At 36.0% G+C, this 17991-nt stretch overlaps 2 protein-coding genes across 16 annotated transcripts in view; both read right to left on the bottom strand.

Annotated features, from left to right (window-relative positions):
• The window catches only part of Ptprk (protein tyrosine phosphatase receptor type K), a 522697-nt gene that overhangs the window by 290359 nt on the left and 214347 nt on the right, over nucleotides 1-17991 (bottom strand). The window lies entirely within an intron of this gene.
• LOC101972990 (actin-related protein 2/3 complex subunit 3) lies at nucleotides 4232-5095 on the bottom strand. Its single transcript, XM_005335366.5, has one exon. The coding sequence runs from the start codon at nucleotides 5016-5018 to the stop codon at nucleotides 4482-4484; it is 537 nt and encodes a 178-aa protein (XP_005335423.1). The 5' UTR covers nucleotides 5019-5095; the 3' UTR covers nucleotides 4232-4481.

The raw sequence follows: 17991 nt of genomic DNA, 5'->3' as shown, positions 1-17991 counted from the left end.
AATTTTTATGTGGTGCTGAGCATAGAACCCAGTGCCTCATGCATGCCAAGTGAGTGCTCTACCACAGAGCCAGAGCTCCAGCCCTCACACCAGTCCTTTTTTTTAATTTTTATTTTGAGACAGGGTCTTGCTAAGTTGCTGGCCTCAAACTTGTGATGCTCCTGACTCAGATTCCTGAGTAGCTGGAATTACAGGAGTGCACCACCACACCCAAGTGGAATTATTGTAGATGATCCATATTTTCTTCAAAATGCTATTCAAGAGAATTTTGTTTCTCATCCCAAAAGGAGAAATAAAATGAATGTCAGGACTCATTCTCTTTAAACGTAGGCAGCACAGAATCTTGTCATAGAGAAATCAGTGTGATAATCAGGTGTCATGAGACCAAAAGTCTAACTCCTGCTTTGTTTTTTAAGTCACAGGTATGCTATATAAAAGGAAAGGGCAGGACTGGGTAGCTAAGGTCTTTTTTTTTTTTTATCCTCAAGGGCTACGATTCTGATTTCAATTGTCATTTTTTGGCAAGTAAGATTTGCTTTATTTGGGTCTTTAACATTGGGAGCAGCCTTGAAGGAATAAAAAGGACAAAGGCTGCATGAGTTCCGCAGTCTATGGAGGGAGGGAATAGAAGCTGAGACAGTTTGCCTTGATAATAGTGAGAGAAACACAAACCTCAAAAACAGTCTTCTGAAGTCAATCCAAGGTAACAGAGATGGCTGGCAGAGGACCAGGTGCTGAAGGAGCCACAGCGGTTGCCAAGTCAAAAGCAAAGAAAACATGGTACCCAACTGCCCCCAGTCAGAGTAGTGATTACCAGTTAAGTGCTTTAAACTCTGACAGGGATAGAGAGGGGACTGACCAGGTGTCCACACTGTAGATGTGGTCCTCCCAGGTTCTTAAACAAATCAAGATGAAAGCACCACAGGGAGGTTGAGAGCAGATGATTTCATTTACCCCCACCCTGTTATCAGCTTTGTAAGAGCTGTAGCTGGAAAATGGCTGATAAAACCAATGTACTAATCTCCCCTGCTATGCTTTGATCTGGTTTTCTGGCAGAAGCAGCTATTAACTACTCAAAAAAAGAAAGGTCTGATCAGGTGCAAATCCCTATGGGTACTCTGGCCTAAGCTCAGAAGCCCCCCTCCTCAATCAAAGTTTAAAGCATTCATGAGACGCTAGCACACTAGTGTTCTCAACTTTGAAGGAATCATTACTTAGGCTTGGCTAACTGTGATTATTATAAAACTTCTGGTTCTCTTCCAAGATTATTGATGCATAATCTCTGGCCAATGCTTTGAGTCTTTAGCACATTCAGCTAGTTTATTCACTTCATTGGGAATAGTTGGAAGGAACAAATGCACTTAAAATTAATCTCAAACTGAAAGTTTATGGTGAAGTTATCGATAAAACAAAAAGTATTATTTTAATACCAGTCTTTAATGTAGTTGCAATTCAATTTCCTAAAACAAGAGACCAAATAGCAACTATAATGAAGTTTTGCATAAGTTAATTATAATGGATTTATCCACATATGAACTAGTCATTAAAACGTGTTTAAAACAATAGACAATTAATTCCTTTTTAGTATGACATTAAAGAAAATATCAACTGCTTGCAGAAGTCAGTGGTACTTAATCTCTGTGGGGTCCTAGAACCCATTCTATGCAACCCAAAGTTCTTCCTCCCAAATGGACTGTGCAATATTAAGTTTACAAGACTCTGAATTGCCAAATAAAAGATTATGAGTCCAGACAGCTAAAACTCCTTCAAACTGACAGTCTCAATTTCAACACCCTTTGCTGTAATCACTTTAAAAATGAATTCAAGACCAAAATATATCTAGATGTCATGGACCAATAGTTTTTCTATTTGAGATACAGGAATGTCTAGGGTCATCTCCCTAAAGTGTACTCATGGACTTTCCACTTGAGAAACATTCCAGTAAGACATATCAGGAATACTAGTCAATGGAGAAGTACCAAAGTATTTCAAAATGTCTCTCAACATCCACAAAATATGAGTTTTGTAATTTTCTTCATACTACAAAAATTTAAAAGATGCTCAGCAAATAAGAGGTATTATTATGAAATTATGACCCATTATCCCAAATACATACATGTAGATATAAGCAATACCACTTTTGTATTTCTAATATATTTTGTTGGATGTATTACATTAAGAATAAACATAACAGAAAATACTGAACTAACACAACTAAAAGGTCAAATATTCATTATGCAAATTTTCCATTATCCAAATCTGCTTGAATTCTTTTACAATAAGATATATTGGTTGTCTGACAGGGACAGAAGCTGTGCTACAGAGGTGAGGCTTCTGGTCCTATCTCCCAGGTCCTGGACCAGGGTGATGATGGAGGTCCTGTTTAGGATGGGGAGGCTTCAGCAGTCCTGCTGGGACCTGGATATCTAAGGTGAAGAGAATGCTCAATTAACAAGCTCACTGAAGAGTGGAAGGACAATGGATTAGAAAACTTTGGTAAGAGGGAGGCTGATTGAGAAGAAATCACCTGCTAAGACATTGTGTTTTTCTTTTGTGGCATAGTGGAAATGTGAGTGAGAACAAATTGGTGACACCTTTCAGTGGGAAACATTGCCCAAGGAAGAGCTCATCAAGTTTGCAAAGAAGTCAGTGATTCTGAAATTGAAAGGTAAACTGAGGTGTACAGGCATTGGATTGAAAATATTCATCTCAGTTAAAAATGATGGACTTGAAAAATAAAGATATATTGATCAATAGCATAGCAAGTTTAAATAAAAACCTACTATTTCAAATTAACAAGATGTTCACAGCCTATAATACTAAAATATTATTTTTGTTATTATTGTTTTCAGTTTCTCGGAAGACATGCATTCTAGAACACAGAGTTGGAAAACTAGAAATATAATCCAGTGTTTCATGAAGTATACTGTGGACATATAAATATAAGTTAGTAATCATTAAAACAATTTGAAAATGCTTTGGAGAGCATATTAAAATAGCGTAGCTCATAATAAAACTTCTACCTGGGATTTACAATTCTCCTAAATAAAATCACATCACGCCCCATGGGCAGATGATCTACAGACTCAATCACTGGCATTCACACCTAGATTTAGAAAAACTCAGGTTGCTCCCAGAATTGTTTCTGGGTCCAAACAAGTGGCTCATAAATGCCTCACAAAAATTAACAAGGTTATCATACTATTAAATTTGTAGGACAGTTTACAAAGAAACATAATCTGAAATCACCTGATTTAGCTAAAATGAATGAGTTTCTGTACCATTTATGATTATTAAGAAAAAAATATCAAAAGACAGGCTTATGGTTTAAGTTACAAACAAAAGCAATATAAATGAACATGGCCTTTTGTTATTGGTAAAGTCTGATAACTAAAATTATTCAGTGCTTAAAAGCCCCTTGTAATACAACAGTCACAGTTGCACTAGGAGCCAAGGTGTGTTCCTATTTCAAGTGGAAATGGATCTATTAGATGTCACTATGTACACTTAGCAGGCACACTGGCCTTGTGCCTCACTAGCACAGTGCCATGCCCAACACTCCTTTTAGTGATAACAGCACACTTACGACATGGATTTTATTCTCATTTTGGAGATGAAAACGCAAATCTTCAGAAACATGGACTCACTTGACCAAGCTCATGGTAAATGACAAAGAACTAAGATTGATGAACCCTGATGATTCCGAATCCTGCACTCTTGTTCTGCATTCAGTTGCTCCAAGTTATTTCCATTTGAAGTGGAGTGTTCAAAACCTGAGATGGTTAACCTATTTATAAAATTTGCTTGGCTGTAGATATTTATTTATTTATAAACAACAGGCAATCTTCATAATGATACATGGAAAGAGTAAAGAAAGCATTCAAGAGCCTATGCCTCAGGATTTTCACTTAGAGGATATTGGGCTGTGAAGAGAAAACCACTGATCAAATGGTAGGGGAGAGCAGTACAATTTAAGAATGGTTACAATGAGGAGGGCTGGAAAGAGTAAATATAACAAAACAGGAATAAGAATTAGACAACACTACTTAAAGTTATACAGCAGATGATTATGATCCCAAAGACAAGGAGTTTAATACTCATTCGCATACTCTGGAATGACAATGAACTATAGCAACAGAAGACATGGCATAGTACCAAGGAAACAGGACTGGTTGCCAAATGATACTACTTAAAGTCTCACTTTGTCAATAACTAAGTGTGTAACATCACATTTTTTTTGACGTTAGAAAGTTCTTTATTATTCATTCTTATTAAGCACCAGCTTAATACTGCATAAAATTTCAAGTTATCCTTCAACAACTCACCCCCAACCCCCAAATTCTTGATCAAGAGCTTTTCAAGTAGAGTCATGCTCTCTTCTTGCTTCTGTATAAAACTTTAAGAGATAAAGGCAAAGGGTCGTATACATCTTGCTGTGAAATGCTGCCCAAGGTGCTGGAGACTGGCTGCCCAGGCGCCCTTCATTGCCCAGGTCCTGAAAGACTCTTATTTATGAACTGTCTCTTCACAAAGCAAGTCCACCACTTGCTGGGTTTATCATTCTGAGGGTCAAAAACTTTCTCACAAAGTCTCAGTCCAGTCTCTTGCCTTAGCTGCTGTAGGTAGGCTCGCATGACTTCGTCTTCCTGTTTGTTGGCAGGTTTGGCATAAATTGCATTAAGTGGAAAACCAGGCTCTCCAGGAATGGGAAAATTAGTGATTCCCAGGGTATACATTTCTTTCTCACCTTGGCTTTTGGAATTGCACTTTTGGAGTTTCTTTAGACACTCAGAAATGTAGAGGGTGATATATATCAAGGTCCTATCAGCTTCATTCTTAATTTCATAGTTCTTGAAGAAGGCATTGGCCTTGAAGTAACAGATGGCTTCATCCATAATATCTGTATCTTTTGTCTCTCTAGGGGCAGGTCCTTTGAACTGACTTCTGATAGACAACAGGGCCATGTTTCCAATGAGTTTGGTGTCGGGGTCCATGAGGGAAGAGTGGTAAGCCGGCATCTTGGTGGTGCTGGGGTTTGGACTCAGAGGAGCAAGATCTAGTTAAAGCGCGGCGCTTCCGGTCTGGGGACCATAATATCACATAAGTGAGACTTTTTTTCAGAACTCCAGTTGTTTACATCCATAAAGTAAGAAGGCTAGACAAAATGCTTTCTAAGGACCAATTCAGTATGAAATTTTCATGAAACCAAAAGACAACTTGTTGTATTTGATAAATTATGTGCACTTAAAAAAAAAAAAAATGTGGTGCTGAGGATCCAACCTAGTGCCATGCACATGCCAGGCGAACACACTACCACTTGAGCCACATCCCCAGCCCCAAATTATGTGTACTTTTTAAGTTTCTTTCAGAATATAATATCTTACATTTTTGCCACATTATACATTCTTTCTCTTTTTTTATATTTTTTAAAGGAGAGAGAGAGAAAGAGAGAGAGAGAATGATTCTTTTTTTTTTTTTTTTTTTTTTTTTTTTTTTTTTGTAGATGGACACAACACAATGCCTTTACTTTTTTTATGTGGTGCTGAGAATGGAACCCAGGTCCCGCCCCTGTTAGGCGAGCAATCTACTGCTAAGCCACAATCCCAACCCATGTCTTTTCTTTTTTTTTTTTTTTTTAACAACTCAATTCATAACTGAACTTGTCCTCTAAAATGGGGTAATATATTAACCAATCTAAAATTGGGTAATGTATATTAAGTTTTACAATGTATATAAAACTTTGTAAAATAATTTTACAAATGGGATGATATACATAAAAGTTGATTTAAACTCTAAAATATATTAAATATTTAATTAAATATTACATGACGAAATTTTTAATCATTTGTTAATATAAGACAGTATGTCTTAATTAAAAGCATCAATATACTAAATTATTCAATGGACAAGAGCATAAGATTCTGCTTAAAGCAACACATATAAAGTTTGATGATATCCATAAGTAATTTAAACATGAATTTGTTATGTCTACTAAAAGCATTTACCAGGATATTTTATTTAAGACAGCAGGAATATTATTATTATTATTATTATTATTATTATTATTATTATTATTATTATTATTATTATTATTATTTGAGTGTTTGTGCCAGGGATTGAATTCAGGGGCACTTGACCATGGAGACACAACCCCGTCCCTATTTTTTTTATTTTATTTATAGACAGGATCTCACTGAGTTGCTTAGCGCCTCACCATTGCTGAGGCTGGTTTTGAATTTGCAATCCTCCTGCCTCAGCCTCCCAAACACTGGGATTACAGGCATGTCCCACCACACCCAACAAGAAATATTATTTTTGACCACAGAAGTTGAAAACAAAATAAATTCATAACCCTTTTTTCTACAGATGTTTTTATTTGATTATTTATTTGACTCCAATATAGAAAACTACTGACTGCTGAAAGAATTCATTAACCACAAGGAAATTACATAAGTATAAAATTGAGAGGAAAAAAATGAGAGAAAAATGAGAATAAAGATATCAACTAGAACTAGGAATAAAGTTCAAATGTTTACCGTAAACATTTATACACTTCTTATTAGAGAGCCATAAATTGGCTCTAATCTTTCTAGCAATAAATGTGGCAAGTGGCTCCCAGTGTAAATTGATCTAATAAAACAATTCTGTTGGGAAGAAAATTGATACATTCATTCTTCCAGTCTCTGCAGATCTGGTTTGATTTGGGGTTGGGTTTTATGTAATGTGGAAACACAAAGGAAGAAGGGAATGCCTACTTTCAAACAGATACTGTGTCTTTTAGGTATGGGCACCAATGAGTTCAATATTGCTCCTTGAAAAGGTATACAGCATGAAACTATTCAACAGTGCCATTTAAATGCATACCCAGATTTTTTATAATCTCTAAATTTTAAGAAATTGTGTGTATAAGGCTCGTACCCTCTAAAAATTTGAAGGTGCAATCCTACTGCCAAACGGTTATTGCCTTTCTAGACAAGAACAGAGATTTCTTTAGAAACAAAGTTTTTCTAAATCTTGTCTAACTGACCCCATGCCTTAAGAGATTTTTCCTTACATTCCTACACACTAGTGTCAGCATTTCCATTTTACTAACTGGAAAACAGATTTCTACTCAAGTATGTAAAGAAAGTGATTCAATAAAACACACATTCAATGTTTAACATAGAGGCAAGCTTTATTTAAAAAAATACCTTTGAAGCTTAAACCAAGATAATTCATTGAATGGGTCTTTTCAAAAGAAGAGTCTTATTACATTCACCAAAGAAAATAACACAGTTGTATGAGCACTTGTCGACGTATGTGTCACTTTTTGATTAAGATAAGAAACTAAAACTGTCATGCAAAAAGTGATTATATTTTGTCCTCTGTTTGAGAACAGGCATGCAGGAGCTCTGTCAAAACACTGAAAACCAAGGTAAAGAGAAGAGAGGTCAGAAGACAATCACATGTTGCCCTAATGAAATATGTGACCTGTTCTTCAAAACAATATTCCTGCTGACCCTGTCTCTCAAAATTGTTATAATAGAGACAGATTCTGAAAGGAGATCGATAGTTGGGGTGGGAGTGTACATTGAGTTTGGGCAGCCTAGCTCATAACTGACTCTTGACCAAAGAAGTAAAGGTTGGGGAAAGGACACACATTCATTTCTGTGGTTAAAATTACATTCTAGCATGATTTATAAATCAATCTCAGCCAATGGTTGAGGCCTGAATTAATGCCAGTCTCCTGATCCAAACAATTAACATCCTAAAATATGGACAAGCCTTGCAGAAGTATCTGGTCCTTCTCTGGAACTTAAAACTATTTGTTGAATAATTTGCAGAATGATCTAAGGAGCTATTTGCTAATAGTGAGGATAATAAAAAGTAACTTGATATGACAACATGGGGACACACATAGCCCCAGTATTTTAAATACAGAAGAGGAAAAAAAAAAAAAACTACAAATCAGTGTTTTCAAATTACCAGTGAAATTCTAATGATGTTTTCAGTGAAGAATTTCTACATATTTCCAGTGAAAAGCCCAAAGAGCAGAACAATAGTAAAAGAAATGCTGCAATTCTTAGTTTGTCTACATTTTAACAAAGAATTGGGCCAATCTCTCACCCCCCACGTATGGGCAAGAAGCAGAAATGAGAGATGGATAATAACATAGAACGTCACTTTATGACAAGCCTATCCTCTGTATTGAAAGGTTTGATTAATGCATTGTTACCAACCCAGAAGGGGCCTTCCAGCATAAGGCCACAGAGCTTAGCCTTTAGCATTAGTCTATTTATTATTATTATTATCAAACACTTGAAAGAGAACATAACTGGCTAATACTTATCAAACACAAACAAGACTATAAAGAATATCTAATGCACTAGCTGAGAAAATTAGGATAAAAATTCTTAGGCTGTGATAATTAGATGCATCTAACAAAATGAAATTAGAAACAATGAACAACCTTGACTTTAAAATGAATCTCCCCCTTTCTCAGGTCAGTGCTCTGATTACACTTCAACACATTCATACACTGAAACAGTGAAGACTTCATACCAGTAATAAGAAGGGTCTAGGGAGGAGTCCTGAGCAAAGAGGCCAGGGATGGCAGTAGAATCAGGACCAGTTTGATCTGGTCTTCTGTCCACAAAGTGCTGTGTGTTTAGCTTTCCCACAGGGTCATTAATCATCCTCAGCATTTACTTAGACTAGAAGTAGCTCACACTATAAGCACCACATGTAGGCTATGAGGGAGTGGGAAGTCCAGGGAAACAAGTCTCACAAATGTCTGCAGAGGGCAAATTTAAGGAGAGAGAGAGGGGGAGAGAGGGAGAGGGAGAGAGGGAGAAGAAGAGAGGGAGAGATTTGGGAGGGAGGGAGGGAGGGAAGGAGGGGTGCACAGAGAGACCTGTGGAAAATTTGTTCAGTGCTTAAAATTGTTCTTTGTAATCCAGACTGATTCTAATTAACAACAATGAAAAATAATATAAACCAGATCCTAGATGAAGAAAAATAGAAAGATATTGATTTGTGATGTTTGAGAAAATGAAAAAGCAACAGGTACTGCAGCATTAGACACCTTTAATTAAAACCACAAAGTAAATGGACTCATTCCCCAATGAATGGCTTTCCTTAGCAGACTACAAAATTGCTTATCAGTTAAATCTATTAGGGCAACAGCCACTTTGATAGAGATCAATGCAGTTGGAAGCCAAGTAGATATATATTTTAAGAGTAAACCAAAGAGCTGTTTGGGTTTTTTTTTCTTCATTTTTTAAAATTGAAATTAATGGAAGATGTACTCTGACCAAGAGACTTTTGAAACTTTTCAGATAGTTAGACATAGAGGGAAATGCAAAATGCATCCGAAAAATGCATCCTTTAAAATATTTTAATTTTGACAACATAGTTATATAATTTCTGCTGCCTCTCCCCCTGCCCCCAATTTTAGTGCAGTGAGAGGAGTGTAGAAAATCCCATAGTTGGGTAGTAAAAACTTTATTAATTACTAATTTATAGAAGACCCATTGAGTGTGTGTATGTGTATGTACAAAGATTCTGCTTTCATTTAGTAGTAGCAAAATAATTTTTAAAACATTTAAATGTATAGCTTTTTAAAAAAAAAATGTCCTCATCTCTCTTAACATCTGAAAAAATAAATTTATAGTATGGTATTTCCTTATCAGATTTAATATTTCCTCCAGCCCTCAATTCAAACCTCCCTGACAGCCTTTAGCAAGTTTCTTGATAACCATCTCTCCTGAGCCAGGGTCTCCTCTAGGCCTGGAGTGTTAGGGGAGGATCTTCCAGGTTCATCCCAAGGGCTGGCAATTAGCACAATAATAGCCACCAAGAAACTTCTAAAAAGCAGTGAATAAGTTTTAAGATAGTTCCTATTCAATTTTAGAAACCAGAAACTTAGCACTTTCTTTCTCTTCATTGTGAATGTCTGTCAAGAAATTTTACCAAAGAAAATAATATTACCTAATAAAACAGAAACTTAACAAAGTAACTTATGATAGCATAATACTTTCAGAAAGCAATTTAACAATACAGCTCATTAGTATCCTTTCTGAGTTCCAAAGTCATCTTTGGAAAATGAAAGTCTACAGAAATAATATAGACTATGTTTTTAAAAGCATGTAAAATGTAAGCAAAAAAAAATGGACTCAAGAAGAGAATAAGTGAGTGAACTATAATAATTTCTTAAGCATGTTTTAAAGTCTTTGAAAATTATGCTCTCAAAAACAATGTCAAAATAAGATGGAGAACTTTATTACATTAAAACATTTAAATTTTTAAAAACAGGATATGGTTGCAGCTATGAGAAAAACATTTAGAAAAATCTGGAAAATACTATTATATTAATTGCATTAGATATTTCAAACTTAGAGTAGTTTTTAAATCAATATTCCTTACATTGTGTAGCATATGATTTGAATAATGCTTTTAAAAACCTACTTGGATTATTAAACAAATGAAACTTTGAGAGAAACAATCTAGGTGATAGTGATTTAATATTTTGACCCTCTAGCAGAACTGTAGGAAGCAAAGGAAATCTATACTTGCAAACAGGGGGCCACATTACAGCACAAAGCAGCAATTATTTCTCTACATCAATATACAAAGACAGTTGACATCATGCTGACCCTGCAAACAGGATCCACTCTGCTGAACCCTGCTGAGCTGGTCAGAGATCACAGGGCCACCCAAGGTCAAGCAGGGGGAGCAAGAGCTGAGAACAGGGCAAGCCAGATGTGGACTTCTCTAAACAGGGCAAAAGCAGGAGGTGCTGAAAGAACTCTGAGGTCCAATGGTAAAGAAAATAAGCTTCAGTCATTTTGTAATTTAAAAAAAAATCCACATTTTAAGCATATTTTATAAAGAATACAATATCCTACTCTTTTTTTTTCTCTCCTAATGTAAAATGGGCTGAAGAAAGGGCATTCAAAGATAAGTAGAAAGCCTCTAAAGTTAAGCTGAATTCCTTTTCAATTTGACTTTTCTCATCCCAATCTCCCTCTTGAAAAATCTCCAGAAACTCCCCTATGTGTGGCACTTCCCTAGTCCAGAATTAGGTTCTTACAGAAGATTGGAATCCATTCTCCCCTAAGTTCTTCCCAGAAAAAAAAAAATGCTCTCTACCTCAGTGATAGGGGATCCCATTCCTGTGGCCCCTGGGTCAATAAAGGAATAATCCCTATATCCACACTAAACCCCCACCAATTCCAAACTCACCACATGTCCCTCTAGGATGAAATCCTAATAGAAGGTGGAGAGGTGCACACCACAGCCCACACCCTGGTACACCAACTCATTTTTCCCACAACTCCTTAATTTCTGGGGCTGCTATACCCAAGAGTTCCAATCAACCTTCCATGTTTAGGAATATGAATCCAACAATGGCTGTACTTTTCCAGTGTGTTTAATAGCAAGAAGGTGAAGGGAAGATGAGGAGAAAAGGCTATGTGCTTAAATTGGAGAGAGAGAGAGAGAGGGAGAAAGGGAGAAAGTGCTAACAAAGGCTTGCCTCTCCAGCTCTTTCCATTCCTGGTTTATTTGCTTTGTTCTCAGTGAATCTATATGGCACATGGTGGAAATACTCAGGCACCTTAGGACTGTATAGTGCTTTCAATTAAAACATCTTCTTCTCCTCTGGGGAATTGTCTCCAGGGTGTTTTTTTTAGCAGAAGGGAAAATCCGGAGGATCTATACTCAACACTTCAAAAAGGATAGAACACCTGACTAGGTTTCCATACATATTATCAATATATCAACACAAAATTGCTCATAACTCAATTAAGCTATTATATGCATGTGTGTGAGTCACACACATGCCAGAGGAGTCTGTTGTAATTTTAAAATAATGCTATCGAGAATCTGAGTTTGTCCCTTGCTGAAATCCCAGTTCAGTAGCTCACTGTCCCCTTTTGCTCTCCAAGAGGCAAGATAAAGGAAACAAGCTATCCAACAGAGTTTTCCTGTGTGGTTCTGGAATAATTCTTTAAACAAAGAAGCTGATAAAACTTGGTTCACAATTGCAATTTTATGCTACAGGCATGTTCATATTTTTGCCAAGGGATTCGGTTTACATCATTCTCTACAAATTTATGTACTCAGTGTATAAACATTTTAACATAATAATAATCCTCTATCATAATAGAGAGACAGCACTGTCTAGTGAATCATGTGCTGAATGCCTTATCCAGCTCTATCTACCTCACAGGGATTCCATAAAGATTAATTAGTAAATACCTTTAGAAACTACTGTGATTGCCTTTGCGGAAATAGTTTATGAGTACCGTGTATTTATTATACTGGAACTTATATGAGATGAAAGGGAAAAAAGAGAGGAAAAATATAGCTATAAGAGTAAAAAGAGGAAGGGTAGCTGGGATCAAAATGAATGAGACAGCGACTGAAAGAGATCATAGAATTGATAAAGTACAGGGCACATGAATGCATTGGTCCCCCAAACACAACAAGGACGGTGTTTTCCTGCAAGCAATGCAGCAAGCCAGCCCCTGCCACAGGTTAAGACATGCCAGGTTGTCCCTGGGCAACTGTCTAGGTCCCTCCTGGAAGGAGGGAACAGCCAGAACCCAGCTTGACATTGATTGCACTCATCCCACACCATAGCTCACTCCACACCTTCGGGTTCCAGAGTCCTCCCTGTGCTCATGTCCTCCACATACCATTTCCTCCAGGGCTGCCCCAATTTAAATGACAAGATGACAGGGAAACAAAAGAAGAAGCTCTAAAAGAGAGCCCAAATAGGAGTCAGAAATACATATTAGGTGAGAAACAAAAAGTTCTTTAAGGAAGCTTTAAAAAATAATACTTTTTATTAATAAGAAGAATTCACAATCATTAGAACACAGAGAAGATATTTCTGCCTTCTTGTATTTCAAAAATAATACCTCTTTTTTGGAAAGGGGGATCCTTAAAAAGAATATAGTTATGTATGCAAATCTTTTTTTACTACCATTAAATTTCTAAACATCCCCTGGTACAAATGAATAATTCCAACTTTCGAATCTGTAAAATGTAATCATTCCTAAACTGGTATTTTCAGATACAGGAATGTAGGCTAAAAGAAAGTATAAATAGAAGTAATCTACAAAACAACAACATACACTTAAAATTAATACATTAAGAAAATAGATTAATTATGTAGAAACAATGAAACTAAAACGGTCAAGTATGAAGTCTGCCTGATTTCATAGAATCTAAGTGTGCCAAAAAAAAAAAAAAGAGAGAGAGAGAAGAAGAAGGAGGAGGAGGAGGAGGAGGAGAAGGAGGAGGAGGAAAAGAAAGAAAGAAAGAAAGAAAGAAAGAAAGAAAGAAAGAAAGAAAGAAAGAAAGAAAGAGAGAGAGAGAGAAAGAAAAATTGATTCTGAAGTAAGGCAATCTTAAAATATTCAGTACAGGTAAGCCTTCAGATCTCAATTTATTTTTTTTTTAAAACTGGATATGACTCAAACTTTCTGGTTTAGCATTCATAGCTCTTCACAACCTGGCTTCATTCAATTTAATTCAATGTTTTACATCTCAGTTTCTGTTTCAAAACAAATCCTAACTTCTACTTAATCTGGACTTCTGTAATATACTAAAAGTGTCCACTTCCCAAAGCACCTTTTTAAATGTCACTGCCTGTCCCCAGGATGTCTGAAGTAAATTCTAACAAATCCAATATTCTCCACATTATGATGATCCCTACCTCCATGCATAGGAGCCAGCCCTGCCAAACCCTCACATTCTTCTATTTATACTTTCTTTTAGTCTACATTCCTGTATCTGAAAATAACAGTTTAGGTATGATTACATTTTATAGATTAGAATTTTGGAATTATTCAGGGCTATAAAACACTTAGCATGAACCAATATGACTACAGATACCAACCCATGAGTGTGTGTGTGTGTGTGTATGTGTATATGTGTGTGTGTGATGTGTGTGTTCTAAGAGGTCAGAGACTCTTTCCTACATAGCTTAGCCTCAAGTGGCACCCTGCTTCAAACATTCACTTAATTAAAGGTGTCGAATGCAATAAAATTTATGAACATTATTCTTGATTTCACCAGAGTTCGGAAGGACAAAACCCACAATAACCTACCTTAAAAAGATGCATGATATTCATAGAAAAGATGCATTTACAGACCATTTTATAAAGTACACAAGACTTTATAATTTTGAGGGATCTCAATTTATATTTTATAACATACAAAGAAGGTCAGAAGAATCATCTTCTCTTATGACTAAGGACACTAGACTGCAAATAATATTTCTGTAAGGCTCTACATGCAGTTTTTTAACAGAACTTCAGGCAATTGTTGCTGCATTATATGGACTGGGAAATGTGGAAGGCTTGCATATATTTTTAAATCTTAATTTATTTCTGGAATTGAATGATTATCACCTATTAAGAAGAGTATGGAAAAGTTCATTAAATATCTTAACTCAAGCTTGTGCTTGGCATTATAATATGTAATGAGAATATAAAGTTTAATTAAGCAAAAAAAATCCTTATTTATTCTGAGTTTTCATATCAATAACCTATACATGCACAATACTAAGATTATTATCGTCTCACCATTTTTTTATAAAACCAGCTACAAACTAAATTTTACCAACTTTATGCAAATGTAGTAGAAGTGCATCAATATTCTGAGATCACGTTGGTAACTCAGAACCTCATTGGGTGCGATCATCAAAATATAATAGCTCAAGTTAGGAAAATTGGAGTCATTCATTATAATCATGATAGTCCTTAGGCACCAGAAAATCCCTCTTACTTCTTCTATGTAAGCTCATGATTCCCTTCCTCTTCCTTCCAAAAACCCCATTCCACATGTCCTCTGGAAGATGTCTCCATAGTTAGATTCCACCCTGCATGCTGCTCTCTAAGTTTACTACAAAGATAAACCTTCATAGTAAGTAGTTGTAACAATACCTTTTTTCTTACAGAGAGAGAGAGAGAGAGAGAGAGAGAGAGAGAGAGAGAGAGAGAGAGAGAGAGAGAGAGAGAGAGAAAAGAAAGCTATCAACACTAGTATTCCATTACTTTATTATGAGATACCATGGCATGGTCTTCTCAACAGTTACTCTGATTTGCATTCATTTTGCTTTTGATGTGTGTTTAGTTCCCATCAAATTTAGAAAACTTGTTCTCTTCTTATTTTGTGAAGCCTCAATTACATGTTAGACCACCTGATACCCACAGCTCACTGCAACTGTTCAAATTTTTTCACATTTCTTGTTTGCATCATTTCTATTGCTATGACCTCATAATAACTAGAATTGTACCTGGAAATTCCATTTGGTTCATTTTTACATGTTCCATTTCTCTCCATAAATGCTGATATTCTCCTCTCTCTAGAGCACATGACATCAAGTAGCTGCTTATCATCTCTAGTTGATAATGTCTCCCTTCCTATTGTGGGTTTGTATTGATTTTTTCCCCCAAGACTATAGTTCATATTATCCTGCTTCTATGCATGTGACCTAATTTTTATGATGGATGTTAAACATTATGGATTTTATTTTGTTTGATGCTGGATTTTGCCATAAACCTTTAAAGAAAGTTGAGTTTTATTTTTTGTTTGTTTTCTTTTGGTTTGTTTTTGGAAGGCAGAGATACACTCATATGCATGAATCAACATCATCACCTCGAGGGCTGATTTTAAGCTTTATTAGTGTGGGCCCAGAGAAGCTTGTTGAGAAAAGCAATTGAACCTCAATATAAGTTGATATTGCTTCATGCACTCAACTAGGTCCTTTATACTATGAAGATTTTCCACCCTGGCTATTGGGAACACAAACTACTCCCAGTTCTTTCTGAATTTTGAGAATAGTTTGTCCCATCAATTTCTAGTGCTTCCTTATCCTGTGCTTTGGATTTTCACCTATGGGCGGCCAATCTGCAAACATGCCCTCTGCGAAGCTCTGGGGCTTTTGCTTTCTGCGGAGTGTCTTTCTCCCGTTCTCTGTTCCACAGATTTTCACTCAACTCTGATCTCATTACCCTCCCTTCCGGATGGTGCTAGCTTCTCTTTTGGGTTCCTTTTATTGTGCCAGACCTAGAGATGTCTCCAGGCAGTGAACTGACTTAATCTTGGAAATCACCTTATTTCTTTTCCTTCTACAGGGAATTGCAGTGTGGTACTATCTGTTTATTGTTAAATGTTTAAAAACTCTTTATCAGGAGCAAAACTCCCATAGCAGTTAATCCTGCTAAAGCTTGGACAGTTTCGTTCAAGCATAATAATATAAAATCTCTTTTACTTTCTGCTTTTTCACCTCAGAGAGACTTCCAAACCTTGATCTACCTTAAGCTCCATATTTGAACATCCAAATTCCTCTCTTACCTGTAACTTTGATTCTTTGTTCCCCCTATTCCTCAACCTCACATCCTGCAGAAAAGCTGCCTGTCTCAAACTTTATCAAGAGAAATCAGGAAATCAGACACCACCACCCTTAACTTCTTGCTACAAAGCTAAAAAATGTCTACACATCATCAATGTTTTTACTTCCTCTCCATCATCCTTAGATTAGCGGACCTGACTTTTTCATAGCCAGCTCTATCTTTTGACTAGGAACGTTTGTCGATCTCATTCCATTCATCATCAGTTTCTTCTGATTATCTTTCCCCATTTGCTCCTTTCCATTAGTGTTTTATAAATATGCTCAAGTACTCTCTTTCTTTAAAAGCCCTCATTTGATCATCATTACTCTGTGGCTGTCATCCAAACATTCTCTTTTCATCCAAATGTCTACTCTTCTTCTCAAAGTGGGATATCTGCTTTCTGTTTTATCAACCCCTACTATTTTACTGACCACTGAGCTATGGCTCCTTCATCCAAACCTCTCCTGGAGCTTTCTCCTTGAAACACAATGTCTAATCATCAAAAGAAAAGGACATTCTTCATCTCTCTGGCTCTGTGGTAGCTTTCTTTTTGACACTTACTTGATTACTTTGGGGTCAGCAAAACTTAGTTTTTATTTCATTGTCTATTCATTAGTTGTTCCCATTTCTGGATTCTCTTCATTTTATTTCATAAATATGGATGCACAGAAACATCTTTTTGGCACATTAAATACATTTTGTGTTTGTCCATTGTATTTTTTTTTGAAATCTATAGGTCTAACCTTTGGCTATAATAATAAAAAAGCTAACCTAAAACATTTCCCTACTTCATATGAAAAAGATTTTCAAGTGCATGTTCAATTTTGCAGGGAGCACTTTCTCAAATAATAATTTTCTATTTGTGTTTTAATGAATCCCAGAATTTTTATGTTGATACTTTAAGAACTAATTTAATGAAGTATGGAATAAATGGTGTAGGAGACAGAAGAGCATGAAATCCAATACCTGTGACCAATTCCATGCCACTTTTAGTGATGTTTCTGGTTCTGCATTTAACCTTGAAATTTTAAGTAAGATATCTCTCAAATAAACAATATGAAAGAAACCATAATATTTAAAACCCTCTGTACTAAATTATAAGCTCTTTCAGAAAAACTTTTATCTTTATAATACTCTTGAGGAACCCTTTCCTTCATATTGTATAGTCAGTTAACATTAACTATATAATTTAGTTGAAGCCAGCTTTGAAAACTAAGACTTCCTTAACATTCAGCAGATACCTTAGTGTTTTTGAATTAAAAAGTGTGAAATTCCCTCTCTGGTATCACTGTCCTCAGGTTCATGACTGTGGATCTTTCTTATCATCAATATGTTGGCTTGCTTCCATTTTCCATCTGAATCTCAGCTCCAGTGATTAATTCTGTTGTGGTTATAACCAGTGCTTCTCAAACTGGGATCTCTGAATCACTTGCAGCCAAGCCATCTAAAACATATACTATAAATGAACACTTCCATGTCCTACTAAGGATTTAGTCACTTATGTCTGTATAGTAGGATCTTTGGAAGTGCATGTTTAAGAAGAACACCAGGTGATTCTTAGGCACGACATCATTTATAAACCCCAGGAATATAACCTAAGTTC

Source organism: Ictidomys tridecemlineatus, chromosome 8 (assembly GCF_052094955.1).
Source record: "Ictidomys tridecemlineatus isolate mIctTri1 chromosome 8, mIctTri1.hap1, whole genome shotgun sequence".
NCBI lineage: Eukaryota > Metazoa > Chordata > Mammalia > Rodentia > Sciuridae > Ictidomys > Ictidomys tridecemlineatus.
The sequence above is the reverse complement of the archived record's forward strand: the minus strand, read 5'-3'. Positions and strand labels throughout refer to the sequence as shown.

Bases quoted from the DNA above. Each gene is read 5' to 3' on its own strand.
- LOC101972990 (XM_005335366.5), bottom strand. From the start codon at position 5,018: ATGCCGGCTTACCACTCTTCCCTCATGGACCCCGACACCAAACTCATT.